This window comes from Sander lucioperca, chromosome 20, assembly GCF_008315115.2.
Source record: "Sander lucioperca isolate FBNREF2018 chromosome 20, SLUC_FBN_1.2, whole genome shotgun sequence".
NCBI lineage: Eukaryota > Metazoa > Chordata > Actinopteri > Perciformes > Percidae > Sander > Sander lucioperca.
The window spans coordinates 8,893,309-8,911,607 of record NC_050192.1 but is presented as its reverse complement, the minus strand read 5'-3'; the positions used below and the strand labels follow the sequence as shown (position 1 = coordinate 8,911,607).

At 42.3% G+C, this 18,299-nt stretch overlaps 1 protein-coding gene across 2 annotated transcripts in view; it reads left to right on the top strand.

Moving 5' to 3' along the window:
• The window catches only part of snd1 (staphylococcal nuclease and tudor domain containing 1), a 182,428-nt gene that overhangs the window by 144,487 nt on the left and 19,642 nt on the right, over nt 1–18,299 (top strand). For both annotated transcript variants that reach the window (XM_031313715.2, XM_031313714.2), the window contains exons 19-21: nt 13,157–13,280; nt 15,071–15,140; nt 17,350–17,463. In XM_031313715.2, coding sequence (XP_031169575.1) covers nt 13,157–13,280; nt 15,071–15,140; nt 17,350–17,463 — 308 coding nt within the window. The remainder of the gene's footprint in view (nt 1–13,156; nt 13,281–15,070; nt 15,141–17,349; nt 17,464–18,299) is intronic.

Genomic DNA, 18,299 nt, shown 5'->3' with positions numbered 1-18,299 from the left:
CATTTCGGCCGCTTGTACCCTGGATCTCGTTCTTTCGGTCATGACCCAACCTTCATGACCATAGGTGAGGGTAGGAACGAAAACTGACCGGTAGATCGAGAGCTTTGCCTTCTGGCTCAGCTCTCTTTTCGTCACAACGGTGCGATAAATTGAATGTAATACCGCACCCGCTGCGCCGATTCTCCGACCAATCTCCCGCTCCATTGTTCCCTCACTCGCGAACAAGACTCCAAGGTACTTGAACTCCTTCACTTGGGGTAAGGACTCATTCCCTACCTGGAGAAGGCACTCCATCGGTTTCCTGCTGAGAACCATGGCCTCCGATTTAGAGGTGCTAATCCTCATCCCAGCCGCTTCACACTCGGCTGCGAACCGATCCAGTGAGTGCTGAAGGTCACAGGCCGATGATGCCATCAGGACCACATCATCTGCAAAAAGCAGCGATGAGATCCCCAGCCCACCGAACTGCAACCCCTCTCCACCCCGACTACGCCTCGATATCCTGTCCATAAATACTACAAACAGGATTGGTGACAAAGCGCAGCCCTGGCGGAGGCCAACTCTCACCTGAAACGAGTCCGACTTACTGCCGAGAACCCGGACACAGCTCTCGCTTTGGTTGTACAGAGATTGGATGGCCCTGAGAAGGGACCCCCTCACCCCATACTCCCGCAGCACCTCCCACAGTATCTCCCGGGGGACCCGGTCATAGGCCTTCTCCAGATCCACAAAGCACATGTAGACCGGTTGGGCATACTCCCAGGCTCCCTCCAGGATCCTTGCGAGAGTAAAGATCTGGTCCGTTGTTCCACGACCAGGACGGAATCCGCATTGTTCCTCTTCAACCTGAGGTTCGACTATCGACCGAACCCTCCTTTCCAGCACCTTGGAGAAGACTTTACCAGGGAGGCTGAGAAGTGTGATACCCCTATAATTGGCACACACCCTCTGGTCCCCCTTTTTGAAAAGGGGAACCACCACCCCGGTCTGCCACTCCTTAGGCACCGTCCCAGACTTCCACGCAATGTTGAAGAGGCGTGTCAACCAAGACAACCCCTCCACACCCAGAGCTTTAAGCATTTCTGGACGGATCTCATCAATCCCTGGGGCTTTGCCACTGTGGAGTTGTTTAACTACCTCAGCAACTTCCACCAGGGAAATTGACGACAATCCCCCATCATCCTCCAGCTCTGCCTCTACCATAGAGGGCGTATTAGTCGGATTTAGGAGTTCCTCAAAGTGCTCCTTCCACCGCCCTATTACCTCCTCAGTTGAGGTCAACAGCGTCCCATCCTTACTGTACACAGCTTGGATGGTTCCCCGCTTCCCCCTCCTGAGGTGGCGAACGGTTTTCCAGAAGCACCTTGGTGCCGACCGAAAGTCCTTCTCCATGTCTTCTCCGAACTACTCCCACACCCGCTGCTTTGCCTCTTTCACGGAAGAGGCTGCAGCCCTTCGGCCCCTTCGGTACCTTGCCACTGCCTCCGGAGTCCTCTGGGATAACATATCCCGGAAAGACTCCTTCTTCAGTCGGACAGTTCCCTGACCACCGGTGTCCACCACGGTGTTCGTGGGTTACCGCCCCTTGAGGCACCTAAGACCCTAAGACCACAGCTCCTCGCCGCAGCTTCAGCAATGGAAACTTTGAACATTGTCCACTCGGGTTCAATGCCCCCAGCCTCCACAGGCAAAATGTGTTTTTTCCTATTCTATGGAATATCTAAGGGAGTTGGAGTTTAGGGGCTTTTGGCAGACATGCAGTGACTAAACTACACATGAAAGAACGAACCAAAGTGTTTTTTATTGATTCCTAAGCATATTTCTATCTATAAGGAACCTAGGGAAACCGCAAGATTTACAACTTTTTCTCAGTTGCAACATAAGTATTGCATTTAAAGATTCCACACAAACTGCATTTTTTTTATATTGCTGTTCTCAGTGTATTTTGACAGGAGCGCTGTGATATATTTAATCTTTTCTTATATAAAGGCATGATTTTAGATGATCCAGCAATGCTGGGGCTTTTTTATTATTTATTTTTCCCTTTAATTGGCCCGTGTTCTTCCACCAAGAGGCTTTAGTTAAAAAAATTCAAAAGTGTTATTCTCAGCAGGAGGCAAAACCTGACCAGTCCTCACCCCTGCCTCCTTCTCCTCATCTCCCTCTATATCACGTTGTTTGCCCCTCCCCGCCTTCCTCCATCTCTTTTTCTCCCTTGCTCTCTTTCATTTTCGCTGACGCTTCCTCAAAGCTACATTAAGTCATACCAACCCCTTGAAGAGCACATCAAAGTGTTAGGGCCTGTAAAATCATACAAGCTGAGTGCTTTGCAATATCATTACATGTTCCACCCCCCACCCCCCCCACCGCCTCCCTCTTCCCTTTTCCTCAATTTCTGAAGTGAAGGAATTTATATACTCTGATAAGCTTGGAAACAGAGTCGGAATTTCATAAATACGCTTTTGATTGCAACTGATGACAACATACCACTTCACATAAATGATAGAGCGGTTATGGTTCATGTTCCCAACCATGTGAAATAGATTTTTTTCTATATGTTACGATTGTTCTCATCCCATGTGTGCTGCACTTTGGCCAGACCAATTAACCTCTTACTAATCATGTCTGTCAAGTAATTGATTCAGAACAAAAACAAATGCTCACACTACACTAACATTGCACACAGCAAGAGATGGATGCAATTCTGTAAACAGCACTGCTGTTTAACATAATAACAATAACAATCTATCTATCTATCTATCTATCTATCTATCTATATATATATATATATATATATATATATATATATATATATATATATATATATATATATATATATATATATATATATATATATATATTAGCTTTCAAATACAACCAACAAGTTACCCCAGAGTTAAATCAACACTTTCATGATGCATCTTATCAAAAATCAACCTTCTTAGACCCACATTATGCTACGAGTTGGATTGTTCGCTACCACAAATGCCTGTCCTGTTACGAAATTACCGCCTATTCAGTCAGTGTTTTTGGCAACCACTACCAGCACTCCATTGGCCAGTTGGAGCAAATCCTTTAATTGAGTACTCCTTGACCATCCTTAAGGTGTAGCACACTTCTGACATGGAGTTTTGAACATACATACAGTAGGCCCGTGAAATAATCGTTATGCTGTTATCTTCTAAGTGATTCTCATATTTTGTGGAGAAAGTGCAGTTTATAATATCTTTTGTTCCCCGGGGGTCCTAAGCGCTCCGTACTTTACCCCTTTTCCCATTTTAATTATTCACATTTAATTACTCTTAAGTGCTGCTTTTGTATATATGGGTATCTTTACACAAGCTCGATAAGTGATTAATTTCACATTAGGACTGTTTTTTTCCAAGTCACTGAGAAGCTTGAGGGATTGCGCTTTTTAATCCTCAGTTTATTTTAAGGGTCTTTATCTGTTGCCATATGTGTTTATCTCTCATTGTCTCACTTTCCTCCCTGCAAACATTGTATCTTCGTACTGCTTTCTCTCTTTTCTCTCCCTCTTTTCCTTGTGTGCGTGTGCTTTCTCTCCGGAGGCTATATGTAATTACTGTCAGAGGGGGACCTGCATAGATCTGTGTGACCTTGCACACTAAAAGACAGAGGCCACTCCAGGCACAGGGGGCAGTAAGTGACTCTATGCTGTTCACGGTTGTTGTTTGCCACTATGCTGGAGAGTCCACATAATTAAAAAAACTAACAAAAAACTTGCTTAAAAAAAAAATAGAACTTGCTAAATATAGCCCTGAAGTCATTATGGGTGCTGTAATGGCTGCAACCTGAGCATGGGATGCTCTGCCACTTAAATCAAAGACATAAAGTACAGGAGTATTAGTTTCCTTAAAAACTCTAAATCAGTGCCCCAATTCCATAGTGCGTACAAATTAAGGAAGGTTTTGAATAGAGCTAGAGGGATACATTGGATGCTTAGTGCAGATATGTAATCCCCAGCATGATGTTTGTTCCATTTTTGTAACCGTGCTTGTTATCACCTGTTCTTTTTGTTGTATACACACCTGATTCCTGTGTATGAGTTAGATGCAACACACAGACATGTTAGATCCAGCCTGCATGGGCTGTCCTGGCCTACAGACTGTATCACTGGGCAACATTCCTACAGGGGTTTCTTTGCCTAGCTAGCAGCCTCCTACCGATTTGGACCTCACTTAATGTAGTTGTCACCTCCAAGGGGCTGGATTGCGAGGCCCAGGCCCCGACCGACAAACACACATTTTCTGCCCATCTCCAGCCTCAGCTGCAGCGCAGTTGGCGGTACATCCTGTCTGCTGCTTGTTTCCTGGCACCCATACAGACTCCTAATGAGTAGAGTCGTTCCCCCCAACCAGGTGCCACTCCGTCCACATTATTCACACTTCTACCTTTTACACACAGCAGCTGTTCATCACCTAATGATGCTGGACCGAGCTACTGATGGAGCAAGGCAAGCAAGGAGCTATTCTCTCTCTGGCTACACTTCCAAACCAGGGCCTTTTCTGTCTTTTGAAATTGAATTCCATTACTTTGAAATGTAATGTTTCAGTCTTCATTTTTCATGGGCTCGTTTTCTTTACTGCCAATTGAGAATTTTTATATTGGCTCAGGCTTGTTAACTTGTTCTCTCTTTGTGTTGGTCCCCTCTTTAATGTATGCTTTCCCACACAACATCTTCGGGCCAATATGGCCTCCCTACAGTGATTCACACAGTACCTCAGCATCTTTCTTGTCAAGTCCAACTCTATATTAAGTAGAGGCAAGTTGCCACAGTAACACTGGTATTCACAGTGTCGATTTCAATAAAAGGACATGAGAATTACTGTAGCATTTCATATTGATCAGGCTGAGTGGCCCACTAATTGGATGTCATGTCAAGGCAGCCAAGTGATGATTACTTTATACAATAGAGCTTAATAAAAACAAGGGTGCACATTTAGAAATGGTAATCTCACCGCTGCCTGCAATATATGCTTAATTTTTTTCATTCTGGATGAAATATCTTCCTGTGGCAAGTCAGTCATGGGTTGAGATAATTAACTCCTACACCAGAGCGTTATGAAACGACTTTTTTTTCAAAAGCATTTGAGGAAGTAATTTTTTCTTTATCATGCGAGTTCTTTGTTGAACAGTCTAATTAAAACAATAAAGTAAAGGAATTAATTGTGAAATGAAAAAATTAACTACGATTTCAGGCTACAGACAAAAGAAATGCAACAAAGTGCTAAATGTGACAATTGTGTTAAATAGTTTAATGGTCTTATCAAATGAGGGGAGAATGGCTGTATTTGCTATAGTGGCCCTCAATGTACATGCAGTCATCGTAAAGTTAAAGCGGCTTGTCTGTAACACCATATGAGTTTTAGTTTTAAAGAGCCTGAACAAATTGTGTTTGCCGTCTAAATAATTAGAGCACACTGTGCACTCAAGTACTTCTCTCTATGGGGATTTTACAGTTTGTGGCCCATGTCAGACTGATCTCATGAAGTGGTGTATGTATGACACCCCAATTCGTATGCCATTTTTGGCGTGTTATCAAGACGCATACTCGCTTTTTAGCGTGTTTATCAACGCTGTTTGGCCTCCATTGACTTACATTACCTTGCGATTGCGTGTGAATTTACGCCATAGCGAGTAGTATGAAAGGGCGAAAATCCGCGTAGGGAGGTTGGTCGGGTTGGTGGAGGATGGGTAAAACACAGGACTTTCACCCAGGAGACCGGGGATCGTGTCACGTTTCCTTCATGTCCCGCGTGTCACGTTTCCTAAACTTAACCGTCGCTTTCTTCTTTTACTAAACCCAACCCTGTTCTTCTTTTCCTATACCCAATCCGTCCGCTGTATACGTACGTACGTAATGCGTATAGATAATACGCCACTTGGCTTTCGAAAGTGCCGTGTATGTTTACGCGATAACACGCCAAGTGGCGTGTATGTTTACGCCCGCTGTATACAGCGTAGACATACACGCTGATAGCTTAAAATGCATACAGATAAGACGCCACTTAGCTTAAGAAAGTGGGCGTGTATGTTTACGCGAAGTCATGATGTCATGTGTCCCATGTATATGTGTCCATCTGTCTTTTATGTCTTGTGTTTCATTCAGTTGAAGGGTGTACAAGGCCATGTTGCGGTGCCATTCATATACCTACAGTGGATAAAGTAACAAAGCAGGGGAATGGAAGTTGCAGTAGATGCAGCAGCCGATGCTGCTGTTTTTCACTTTCCCTGCTCCCTGCCATTGCAGCAGATGCAATATTTAGAGGTCAGACCCCTCCCAATGCATTCATTGTTAAATCAGATATGCAACTTAGCTTCTAAAATGTCAGCTCACCTGTCGGTTTGAGGCAGGGTGCTTTTGATTTTCTTTGTCTTCACTATCCAAGCGAGCATGATTTGCACTAATGTCAACTTCTAGGTCTATTACCTAAAGCTGAATGGCTGAATGACACTGTTCGCAGTGGTGAGCCACTTATAGGTCCAAATGAGGTTCTCTTCAAAATTGGCTAGGCTCACGCTCCCCGGTCCTCTTTCCCAAATGTTGCACAGAGCCATCCTATGAATATATTTGGACTCCTCACACTCAAAACAGGGCTGTCGTCAACGAGGCTCGACCAGTGGCAGAGAGAGGAGCAGGAGAGACTGATGCAAAAAGAGAGCCACAGATGCCGTCTCTGTTTAGATTTTCAGTGATGGTTTTTCCAATTACAGAAACCGTAATTTGCTGTAAAAGGCTCCAGACTGCCGGGAAGGGTAGAATGGAATAAGGTAATTGGTGTTGGTAGTGGGGGATGGGGGTATCGCATGAGATATAATCCATATCACTCTCCAGTGGGAGTGGAGCAGCATTAGTCAAGCAGGGGGATCATTTGTTTTTTATAGTGGCCTCCCTTAACACTCAGCAGATGCTGACACCACTTTAAACATCACTCATGAAGGGGAGTAAATGGCCTTTCTCTTGTCTTAGCTTCCTTTTTGTCACACTGTGTCTTTAGAAAGTGTACAAATATCCTCGAGTGAGCGCCGGCTCATTGTTGACCAACCACAGAGGGCATTCGACTATAACAGCTGGGTGTGTGTTTGCTTGCACACACAAATGCAGGCCACCAGAGTCAGTACATACTGTATAGAACCTGTGTTTAGTTTTTTGTCAGTGCGGCTTTTTACCTTTTTGAAGTGTTGCTTGCATGTCCTGAAACGCAGCCATTCCCCATATTCCAGAGGATAAAGCCCCTCCAAACCTCATGCATATTTAACACTTCAAACTAACAGGTGAGCTAAAGCACAAAGCTCTGTTCAGCGGCTGTGATGGTAGATGATGCACCATCCGTGTGTCCACGCAGACTTTGACCAGTCAGCCAGTGCGCACAACAAAAGCTTTGCAGTGTTTCTAAGACGAGCAGGAAATTGATGCAAAAAATATTTGCGTGTCAACTTTGACTGTGTCTCATTCCTCTAAATGTTGTCTTCCCTTTTCCCAAATTATAGTCAATTATAGCCAGGTTTATGCTTTCGGGTCCTACACAGTCATTTTTTTCTCCAGCAGGTGTCATTTTCATAGATGCACTCCACTTTGACTCTTAATTGTTTCAGCCAGGAAATGAGAATGCTTTCATAAGCAACCATTGCTCTCTTGGCCTCTGCCTCTGTCATATTGTGATCATTTACCCTTCTGTGGTTTAATGGCTTTGGTAAACAGCTTAATAGAATTCAGTATTGCCTTGGGATGTGTAGCGAAAGGGCACATGATTCACTGTTTTCATTGGCTTTTTGCCCCCCCCCCCCTTGTCTCTGCTAATACACGGTGTGCCACAATATAATCAAATGCGTCATCATAACCAACCTGTAAAACTGTTGTAAGTCTCTCTCACCCTCTCTATCTTTCTCTCTTCCTTCTCCATTGTTTTCTTGTATAATACATTTTTTTTAAGCCTAATCGCGCTCTCACTCTGCACTGGGCATTCACAATGTAATTATATATGATTTACAAACAGCTGCAGCCATAATGGTGTATAAACAAATTACCGAATGAGGGAGAAAAAACAACAGAGGAATAAAGAGATGAAGACAGAGAGAAATTGGTCAGCATCAGGCGCAGTCAATGGTTTGGCTGTTTTGTGGATCATTGCTTTGGCTCTCCCTTCAACACAAAATGAGCACTCACGCTCGACATGGTTTATCCCTTCTGCACGCAGATATTAACTTGTCTTTATGCCAACATTAAATAGGAATCTGGCTCTGTAATGCAGAGTACCCTCCTAGCTGCACTTTCTTCATAATGCAACTGCTCACATTCATTCAGAATTTCACTGGGATGCCGCACTTGCATAAGAGTTTGCTCAATTGACCCCCAAGGGCCTAGATTTTCTCTCTGTGCTCGCCTGCAGCATGTGAAGCTCATTTCAGTCTCCTTCCATGATTGCAGTCAGAGTAGTGTCTATTATGCTTATAAATGTGTGATTCCACATGCCTGCGCTTTCTGTATATTTCTTTGTGTTTTGATATATTTATACAAATTATTTTCTGACCATCCTTCTTCAGACTAACACTCACCTGGACTTAAACCTGAACACATGAATGATGTGTTCCTGATAAATTCATAACCCCAACACCGGTACACTTTTGTCCAAGAAGCCTGCACAGCAATTTGGATCTCCAAATCCCAACAGAGAATAATGCAAACTAGGGATGTCCAGATTCGATCGGAAATCGGGCCCGATCACGTGGTTTCAGACTCGATCGGAATCGGACGTTACCTCCCAATCAGGACTCAGATATATATGTATATATATTCTCATTATTTTTTAACACATTTATAGTTAGGCGGTGGCACAGAGTTAGACCCTTTTGACTCCACACAGAAACAGCAACGCGTGTGGCATGACATCACTTTGTTGCAGAGACGCTATTGGTTAAATGCCGGCAAAGTAGAACACGGAAGCAGCTTGAAGCGGAAAGCGCGAGTATGTCTGCAGTCTGGAGGTATTATAAAGTTGAATAATTATAGAAGTATCGGATCGGGACTCGGTATCGGTTGATACTCAAAATCAAATGACTCGGACTCGAGGGCAAAAAAACCTGATCGGGACATCCCTAATGCAAACCTTGCAAATGTGAAAGAAAGGTGTGTGAATTAAAAGCTGTCAGTTTACTACTCTATGAGGATATTGCCTGAGATGAGGAATAGCTAAAGATGTCATTGTGTTGCTGCAAAGGTATCCAGTAAATAAGGATGTATTATGTTTAACTCGGTGTCATACAGTAGATATGTATTTGGATTAAACATTCGTCTTAGCTAACCACTGTGGATGTCTGTACACGTTAGTGTCTTCTTGCAAGAGGATATGCAACACATTTTGGTCGAAATCACTTCCTTCAGAGATTCTTCAACTGGTTCAAAGCGTGACATCTGAGCGTCAGAAAATCGCGCTAAACTGCTGCAGCACTTTGCCATGGTGCAAGTAGGAGAAAAAAGCCTGATTAGGAGCAGCAACATGACTGCATTCTACGTTTTATTCAAAGCTTCTAGCATGGTGGCGTAGAGTATTTCAGCAGCCTATCTGATTTGACAGCAAGGAATTGGCTGTCGTAGTTCTGACAAGCAGAGATTTGGCAGTCATATCAGATCATCATTAATTTTTCCCCATTTAATGCATCAAATATTAGAGCTAAACCTATATACAGTTGCTCACATCTGCTGTACCATTTACAGGAATAAAGCATTTTTAATTAGGTTGGGCTAAGAGGATCTATCCATTAAGGCTTAGTGTGTGAATATATATAGCAGGTAGAACCCTCTTAAAGCACATGTATCATTCATTCGGTTCTCTCCGGACCCAAAGTGGAACGTGTCCCAGCAACAGAAATAAATATATAAGTCGGTGTGTAAATATACACACATTAATGCACACTAGTACACTCTGAGAAGGAAGGAAGGCACACACTAACTTTTTTTAATTAGATTAATAAATCAAGGAGGTGGCTGGCTGTGACGGCTGTAGTCCAATGCTATTCCAGTAAGTCTGCACCAAGCCGCTGTGGCAAAGCTGGAGCATAATGATGTAACCACACCATCTCTGTGTGTTTGTGCGTATGAGGCAAGGGGTTCGGGAAGCAATTTATCTGACATGTTATCCAAAAACTGCTTTCTATACAAAACGCAGAGGATGTGTCTGTCTGGTGTGTGTGTGTGCGTGTGTATGTATGTATCTGTGTATTCATGCTCCTATTCCCCTCACTGCATTCATCAGCATTTGGTGTAGCAGTGGGTGGCCAATGAGGTGTTTGGACACCCCCCCCACACCCTCCTGCCCTGACCCCCTCCACAATCAAACTGAGCTCCCAGCTTTTCCTTCACACTTTAAATCCCTTCGTATCCCTCGCTGGTGTTCTTCCACTAAGTTTGACATGCTAATGAAGGTTTCATGTCCACTGTTGGTTGGCAGCTGCTTGGCTGTCTCAGCTCACATAAACAGCATCATTATTTATATTTTTTCCAATAGCAGGAATAATATTAGGTGTTAATGACAAGCAGCGGTAAATGAGCAAAGAATGATGTGTATTTAGAGGTGTAGTGTGGCACTGCCTGCCTCCAAGCTGTTTGTTTGATAGTACAGTAATATGCATAGGAAGCAGAACGTATTCATTTTACTTACACACACACACACACACACACACGCATTTATGTGCACAGGAAACCAGGTTAGTTGGAGCAATCATGTTAAGACAGGAAATCTGAGAATGTGTTTACCTGGGCTGCAATAACCTGGTTACTATAAAACCCAAGTTTACATACAGATGGTCGGTAATCACGTTTCTCATCTGACTTGTTTTTATCCAAGGCTGGCATATTCAAATTGTATTAGTGAAACATGAAGCAGCAGCTTGGAGAGTTTTATTTTTTTTTCTGCTCAGAGCATTGGGACTGATGGCACAGTGAGAGGACAGACTCGGCAGTGTGAAAGCACACAGTGTTGCCCTACTATTTGCCTTTACTTAATTTTGCAAATATTCTATTCTTCAGCTGTGGAAACCGAAGATTTAGACTTTTTAGACTCATCTTAGTAGTTTAGTTATTTTTAGGGAGAATGTTTGTGTAACTGATATTTTACAAAAGAAAGGGGCATGAAAACCATTATGGTAATACATTATTAATCTACTGTCTTAATGTCTATATTTTAAATATATTTATTTACATCGAGATATAAATAAATAACTATATATTGTTGAAATTGACCCATTTCTTCCATTTCTGGGCCCATTCCTCTGGGAAAATGTATTTTTCCATCACAAAAATGTCCCATTCTATAGCCATCCATTGTTAAAGTCTGGTAGTTATTGCCTTTTGAAGACCATTTTGGATTCAATTTTTTTTTAATAAAAGGACTCATTGCTAAGACTAAACTGCTTTTTTTCACTCCTCATTGCAGCAACAGTGATTAGTTTCCCCCAATCTCTAGTCTTTGTCATCCAGAACATGTGAAACATATTTGCAACATGTAAAAATCCTTTAAGAAACCATGTCGTATATTGCCAAGAAACTGTTTCTCCAGAAGAATTCTAGCTGTGTTAACTGGGCTTCTCAAAATCCCTTAGCCTGATTTAGAAAACCTGGATTCTTGTGTACCTTAGGTTTTAGAAATGTGGTTACTGCAGAAAGCTGACACTAGACAGTGAGTGTCATTTTAATTCCGTTTTACTGTTCGTGTTGTAAGACTGTAGACTGTGTGTCTGATCCAATTTTATTTTTGCCTCCATATACCATCCCATTGTATGAATTTGTGTGGTTAAAAATGCTCAATTACTGACAACCCTGGCTTCCCACAAAACCTCCTCCAGGTGGCAGATCAGTGAAAATTGCCTCTAAAAATACCACATCAAATTTCATGTGGGCCACTCTCCTAAACTAGCTGCTGTAATTGCTTCTGCACGCTTCATTCACTCCCCCCCCCCCCACACACACACTAATAGACATGTGTGCGTAAACATACTGTGCAATACACAAACAAATATACCATACATATTACACAAACACCAGGAAGTGACTCTCCTGGAGATGCACATACTTAATGTCGCCATAATCAACTGATGGCTGCAAATCAGGCTGCCACTTACCGCAGTCAGTGAATCCATAGAGCACTGACTCACTATCTGAATTGTCCAACTCCCACCATATCGACAGCCACATTCGTGCCTTGGATCCACTATAATGGGTCTGCCGTGCATGATATAATGGTTTGATAGGCCATAAAGGCCCATTGGAAGAGCTGGCTCACTTTACTCAACGCTATACGTCTCCAGGGTCAAATCAGTGTTAGCTGCACTGTGCTAATGGCTAACAGCTATTTTTCCTTAGTCTCTGAAGGGCAGTTGGGGTTAACTTGGGTTTTGAGCAGATAGGTTGTAGCATACCATTAGGGTTGAAGTATTTAAGAGAAACCATCCTTAAATAACATTGTCTTTTTTGCTTATCCCAAGATATTTTTTTTTTTAAATATATTTTCTTTTTGAGTTTGTATGAGGAGCTGTGTGCTCTACCAAGATGAATTTGTATTATTTGTTTGTTCATATTAATCAAGTTTTGATATACCTTCCCTAAGATTACAAGAAGCGCTCTCATTCAGTTACAAACAGCATGAACAACCCACAGAAAAAAAATCCTCGCTGTGCTTGTGCATATACTGTAAGAACACACTCATACTTTGCAAAGTTGCATCAGACTTTATTTAATTTATACTGATGTACTTATTTAGGAGCTTTGCAGGGATGTGCTTATTTTCTGTTGTTGCCTCAGGTCTGCTCTCTTTCAATCCCACCCAGTCAAGCCGACACCCAAACCAAAGCAACATGCTTGCACCTCTGTAGCTGAAAGAATTAAATGGAATTTTAGACCCATTTTACACAATCACCTAAAATATTCAACTTATTTTATATGGGAAGTAGGAACTCATATTTGAAATGTGGTAAAATGGTAATGGAGGCAAAACACTAAACGCATCAATGTCAAAGTAAAACGAAAATAGCCCATAGTGATGAAATGAAATGCAACTTAAAGAAATAAACAAACTCTCATCGCACTGTAACTGTAAATTGAAGTTGTTTTTTTTCTCCATCTCCCTCATGTCTTTATCAGGGGGCCAGTTGGAGAGTCTGATGGAGACCATGAGAGCAGAGATCGCCTCCCAGCCGCCAGTGGAAGGATCCTACGCTCCACGCCGAGGGGACATCTGCATTGCCAAGTTTGCTGATGGCGAATGGTAAGCAAACATTTTGATACGTGTGATCATATTTACTTCTTACGCTGATCTGAACCCATCAGCAAGATGCTGAGGCTCTACTGAATCCTGAACCCCTTTACCTACAGTAACCAATATCAAACAGCTTCTCTTGTGACAATTAGCAGAAGTTTCTTTGCAAGCAGGTGATTTAGGATTACCTGGAACAAAATCTAGGACGATTTACAGTTTTGATAAGCTACATTTACATTAAACATGTTTGTGTGTGTGTTTTTTTTCCCTCTCAAGAATACCTGACGCTTCTTTTTTACCTTGTCTTTATTTAAGCCTGTGATGCGTTTACTGCAGACACCCACAGGGTGTAATTAGCTCACTGCCTCTGCTTTGGCCTTTCAGAATCAGCAGTCGCTTGACAGTAACACACGCACGCACGCACACACACACGCATACCTCTTTATCTAGTCTCCTCACCGGATGTTGGAAGTTTACAGATGGTCATGGGGACAGATAAAAGTCACAGTGATGGAGGGAGGGAGAGAGAGTGTCTATGTCAAGAAGGTGACGACGAAAAGAAAAAACACAAAACTGATTAAAAAACCAAATGTTCCCTCGACACAGGTGCTCCTCCTTCCTTTCTCTATCCTTCCCTCCATCTTCCTCTTCTGGTATTTAAGGGGAAAAGCAAGTTATTCCTCTGTCCCCACCACCAATGCAAATCAATGAGCATTTCTAACAGACCATCTGTTGTAAGCCTTCACTTTCTTCAGCCTTTTTTGTATAAAAAAGTCTGTCTTCTTGTTCACTGTCAACAACAAAACCGTAATCCTGCTCCAAGTGGCAAACTTTTTTTTACCAGTCATATGTTATCCTGCAAGCTAATTATGTTCGTGTTTGCATTGTTCTGTGTCCATATATTTTCTGTGATGCATGTGGAATGTCGGCTTGTTTCATTAGGGGCTAATTAGAAACTCGTCACCTTTAAAGTCCTCTTAGAACACCACAGAGTCAGAGTAAATAGGAAAAAAAAAACTCTGTTCATCTTTAACGCACACTTTGCCTCTCACGCTTCCTCTTTTGCTATCTGCGCTTATTGTTCGTTTTAACTTTGTTCTCTTATCTCTTTCTTTGCCCATGTGGCCGTAATCATTTAGCTTTACCCTGCTGCTGTCCTTGGTGCTCAGCCATCTTGTGTGCCCCACTCTCGTCCGATGGTCAGATGAAGAGACACTTCCTGTACGGAGTCTGAGGAAAACATGCTCCTCTGTAGCTTCTATATGCATTCATGATTTGGCTCTTACTCAGAGACCTTTTCCTTTTTTTAATTTGTCACTGATCTGTATGTCCTTGTAATATCAAGTTTATTTTCATTCAATTCAGCTTGCCAAATGTGTTCAAAAAATCAGACCTTACGAAGTAAAACTGCTGGGTTTTAATGCACTAAAGTTATTTGCTACAAGTCGAAAATAGGTCTAAATTTCTGTCCTTTATTGCAAAGAGGCCTCTGTGCAATTTTCACAGCCCTTACCTGTCCTGATAGATCCCCTCTGTCCCCTCTCACTCCCCCGGTCTGCTCATCCTCTCCCCCGATCACAACAGACAGATCCTCCAACACCTTTTCCCCAGGGAAATAAGCACAGAATCATTTACTCATCTCCTTTTCCTCTTGTGCCCTCTGTCTTCATCTTTGCTCTATTATCTCTCTCTCTCTCTCTCTCTCTCTCTCTCTCTCTCTCTCTCTCTCTCTCTCTCCTTCACTCTGTCTGTCTGTCTCTCTCTCTCTCTCTCTCTCAATTATTCTTTTCCTGCTGCAGGTACAGAGCCAAAGTGGAGAAAGTTGAGTCACCGGCAAAAGTTCACGTCTTCTACATCGACTATGGCAATGTGAGTAACTGTGACCATGAATTTGACTGTGTTATGGGAGTTTTGAATGTTGCATAGTCATCACTAAAACATAGTCCTTATTTGGAGCTCCAAACTTGTTATGGCCAAACCCACAGCCAGAGGGAATCTAGCATCTGAAGATTTCTTTCTATTTAGATACCAGTTGTTTTGCTTTTCTTCGCGTTCAAAGCAGCCAAACAGCCTTTATGTATCCTTTCAGCTGGAATTTCTAGAACAAATATGATGCAGCCTTGTTTGTTTTCCCTTTATTGTTCATGACTGAAGCAAAGAGCAGTACTGAGTGTATCATTTTTATTCCTTTTAATAACAATGACAAAAGCAGAACTCCCCCACTCTCTGGATCTCTCTTTTTTTTTTTTTTCATTCTGTGATGACGAAGGCACTACATCCTTGTGAGTGCGTAATGGTATGCGTTTCTACCCATGTGCGTACACATGCTTGCATCACCAAGTGGCTCATGCAGCCAACCCCCGGCCTGCGGGAGATTTCCCATGATGCAGTAGAGCGGCACAGTGTGTGACTGACCTCAGAGTGGGGGACAGCTCGAGGTTTGGCTGGCAGACGCGATGCTTCCTGGCATGTTGCTGGAAGTGTGATTCTCTGAGGCCGACCTAGCGCACAGAGCTGATATCTACTTTATTCTCTGTAGTTTTGTGTCGTTGAAGGTTGAGTCATTCTGGCCTTGATTTCATGTCTCTGTGTCATGAGCTATTAGTTGGTAATATTGCCACCCGTCTCAGGTATAGGTCAGTCCCTGAATTATTATGTGATCATTAACAAACACAGCAGAGCACTTTTGTCTTTCATTTTTAAGGCCCACATTTACAGTGCTTTTAAAATCTAACATGGCGTTGATAAATCTTAACATCCTAATCCATAATAAACGTTCAAGGCATTCTCTGTCTAGACTGTGCAGTCCAATGAACACATTAACCTAAGATATGGGGGTCATTAAATTAACTCCCCACTTCTAACGGCTGCATTTGTCTGACTTTTCGCCAGCCTGTTCTCCTTTTAGGTAGCCTGCAGTCATCAGTGATTGGTCATTGCTTACATTGGCTTATACCTGTCCTGATGCACCAACTTCAGCGCTTCTCCATGCTTCATATCATTGAAATGTAGTACTTACAGTACTTTTCATATATACGGTAGCAATATGCAAACTAGAGTGCTGACCTTGCAATCAGCACCAAAGATACTTGTCGGCTTTTATCAGCTTGTACATGAACAAGATCACAATTAAACCTGATTTAATGTCTCTCCTAAGCACTTTTTTTTAGAAAATTTTACTTTTTCGTTTGTTTTCCTAAAATGGATATCAAGCATCATTGTATTCAAATGCACACTGACAACTACTGTTGTCTTTTTGATGTTTTACTGGTTTTTGTGTTTTCTGATCTGACAAGTCTGACTACCGACTTGACGTCTATTGTTGTCTTTACTCTTAGCTTGTAGCTGAGCTATAGAGCAGATGGAGCTTAGTGAAAGGGGCCTCAGTACTGCTGTAGAAACAGCTGTGAAATGATTGGTAAGGTGACATAGAAGCATGCAGCCCTTAAGCTACAGAATGGCATCTGGCCTATCACAGCTGTAAACTATCATTGTTAAAGTGACATACCGATTTCAGAATTGATTCACAATCAAGGAAAAATAGCAACACATTACAAAGCACAGGATGAATTTACAGCCTAAGTACGTGCAGCGTTTTGTTTGTGAATGTCCTTTGCTTGCAGAGGCATTTGATTTGAGAGATGCACTCTGTGATGTAAAAAAAAAAATCAAAAAGTGAACTTCCATAACAAGCTTTTTGTTTTATATATATGTATTATAACAGAACAAGCCAGACATTTCTCCCTAAATCTCTGTTGGCTTCCTTTACTGTAGTTGTAGCAGGAGATGGATGTCTCTGTCATGTTTACTTAGACATCATCAGAAAAAAGCACTCCAATTGTTGTCAAGCTTTACTTTACAGTCTCAAAACCTTAACCAAATAATTTCCCAAGAGGAAATATGTTTGACCCTAAATCCCAGACTAACTCTACAGCTACAGTATTTGGACTTGATAATACAGAAAAACAAATGCCTCTATGTGTCTACATATGATTGCGTAGATTAACACCATGAAGACCGTCTTAAAATTTTTTTCGATATTAAGTCTGATTTCTGTCCTCCGTTCATCCTCCCTCAGAGAGAAGTTGTGTCCTCCACCCGTCTGGCTGCCATGCCCCCTGCCTTTGGCACCAGGATCTTGCCAGCACAGGCCACCGAGCATGCCTTCGCCTTCATCCAGGTCCCACAGGACGTAAGTGCAAAGAAATTATAGAATAATTGACATATTAGCAGAGAGACATTCATGTTTTATGAACATTTTGATAACGTGTATTATATTTCTTCAACAACCCAGACTTCCACACATCCTATAGATAGATAGATGCAAACCATCCAGGTACTTAATGCGTATATGTCAGTGGATATAAATGCCCATCTGATAGCCGAGCAGCAGTGACTGTTGTTTTCTGCAGCCCTAATCTTCTTGTTTACAACCAAGTGTGTTTACTCAACCTCCGGTGACAACTTGTGTGTGTGTGTGTGTGTGTGTGTGTGTGTGTGTGTGTGTGTGTGTGTGTGTGTGTGTGTGTGTGTGTGTGTGTGTGTGTGTGTGCGTGTGCACTTGTCTCTGCATATGTGAATGACTGTGTTTTGTGTGTGTCAGGGGGTCAACTCATTGGTAACCTCCTGAGCCGACAGCATCCTGAATAGTTTGTGCAGCTACAAACATGTTTTCTTATGGTATGTGCCTGATTGGCACAGTACTAAGCCCTGTCTTTAATTGTGTGTGTGTGTGTGTGTGTGTGTGTGTGTGTGTGTGTGTGTGTGTGTGTGTGTGTGTGTGTTACTTTAAATGGCATTTGTTCCACTTAGCCTAGATAAGGTGCAGAACATTTGCCTGTTTGTAATGTCATATGTTCCTAGAATTAACAACTACTTTTCACAACATGTTTGTTTGCTGCTATTTTTTTTAAATTATTTATCTACACTCAGTTGCCAGTTCACTAGGTACATCCAGCTAAAGTTAATGCAATCTAATACGACAGTCAAGTTTTGTTAAACTGTTTTGGAGAAGTGTCAATTCAACTT